Source organism: Apaloderma vittatum, unplaced genomic scaffold (genome assembly GCF_000703405.1).
Source record: "Apaloderma vittatum isolate BGI_N311 unplaced genomic scaffold, ASM70340v1 scaffold30389, whole genome shotgun sequence".
NCBI classification, from domain to species: Eukaryota; Metazoa; Chordata; class Aves; order Trogoniformes; family Trogonidae; genus Apaloderma; species Apaloderma vittatum.
The window spans coordinates 36,480-38,098 of NW_009737494.1; the positions used below are offsets into that span (position 1 = coordinate 36,480).

General features: G+C 50.0%; 1 protein-coding gene across 2 annotated transcripts in view; it reads right to left on the reverse strand.

The window, feature by feature from the left end:
* Positions 1 to 1,619, reverse strand: part of PISD (phosphatidylserine decarboxylase) — an 8,485-nt gene that overhangs the window by 6,552 nt on the left and 314 nt on the right. Inside the window, exon 1 of one of the 2 annotated variants that reach the window (XM_009877346.1) lies at positions 1,509 to 1,619. This exon is cut by the window's right edge and continues 110 nt beyond it. The exons of the other annotated variant lie outside the window; for it this stretch is intronic. Within the exon in view, the coding sequence (XP_009875648.1) occupies positions 1,509 to 1,619 (111 nt within the window). The remainder of the gene's footprint in view (positions 1 to 1,508) is intronic. 2 annotated transcript variants of the gene reach the window in all.

Genomic DNA, 1,619 nt, shown 5'->3' on the forward strand with positions numbered 1-1,619 from the left:
TAATGCAATTTACAAATAACACATTCCAAAAGACATCTTTCCAGGTCTTAAAACCTAAACAGAGAACATGTAGACAGAGCCAATATTGTTAGTGCTGTGAGATAATCTAGTCTTCTTAGCTCAGTAACCAGCTCCTTTGCCCCATCACCAACTGCATCTATGCTTTTTTGTCATGTGGATGTCCTGACTGAGCAGAAACTCATTTTGCACAAATGGCCACGAGGAGAAATTGAACTTGTAACTCTGAGAGGGAAAAACTGATCAGCCAGTTAGCAGAGGACGTCTTCGGCCTCAGTTCAGACCCCTGCAGGAGGTCTGGAGGAGAGACCTTCCAAGTCCCCATTTATTCTTTGGGGACTACTCATGAAGAAACCATTGGCATCTCCAAGGTCACATTATCAAATGAAAGTCTGCCAATCTGAGGGCAGGACACTCAAAGCTGGGCACTGACTTACGTCCTGGCTAAGAGACTGCTCTCCACACACCGTGGAAGGCAGCGTGCCGGCCACCGGGGTACAGCTGCATGTGCACTCATACAGCTGCAGGCGCACACAGAGTGGAAGTGGTGCGCTCTGGCTGCTCTGAAGAGGTTGCTCTCTCACTGGATTCTACAATATGAAGGATGAACTATGAAATAATGTGTCTTTCCAAGAAGGAAAGCAGCTGGGAAATTAAAGGAAATTTTTGTGCCAACATGTTTGTTTCAAAATGTGCATCAGAATTAAAATATCATGCAGGCAGATAAAACTGTCACCACTTTGGTATGCAAGATGGTGCTTTCAGCCTAGAGATTTTCTCTGCAGTGAACACAGCTTCTTTTCGCCAGAGAATTAATAAATAAAAATCAGCATGATCTGCACAAGGGGAAAAAAAAAAAGCCAAATAAACCACTGAGGAGATGAAGTGCTGTCTCAGCAGAGGTAAAGCCGGCTTTCTTCTCAGCAGGAGGTGGGACACTCGACATGGGAACAGGAAGGGACACTTTGCATTCTTCCCCCCATCCTTCCCACCCACCAGGCTGCGGTCTGCTCAAGGGCTGGCAGGGCCAGGAGCCGAGTTGCCAACTTGCCAGCATCACATTGGAGCCGAGTTACCAGCATCGAGCGCCGAGCGCGGAGGTCCTGCTCCCCCTCCCACTGCTCTCCCCCCCTTCACTGCAGTCGCTCACGGACCAATCCCCGCAGAGCTGCATCCTGGCAGCTCACTTTGGAGCCCCCGGGCTTCTCACTGCCTTGGCCTGGTTTCAGAGCGGTCCCTCACTAATTTTTCCACTCTCCTAGTGATGGAGAATAGAGAGGGAAGAAATGAAAGCCTCCTCATTCCCCTTGTCATATAACACCATGCCCTTCTCTGCCAATTCAGTGCATAAGGAGCTTTATAGTAATTAGGCCAAACAAAAAGCTTTTCAGATGGCTGTCGCTCCTTCTGCCCAGAAGCCCTCCCATCCTCCCTCTCTCATTTATCTCTTCAGCCACCGTTCCTGCAAACCAGAAAATACCAAACAGTACCTGAAACGAGTCCTTCTATTTGGTGTAGCACCGCCAGAGCCGGCCGGGCCTGGACTCTCCGGTTGCGGGTGCTGGTCCCCGGCACAGCTGCTGCTGCCGCCGGTCCCTGGA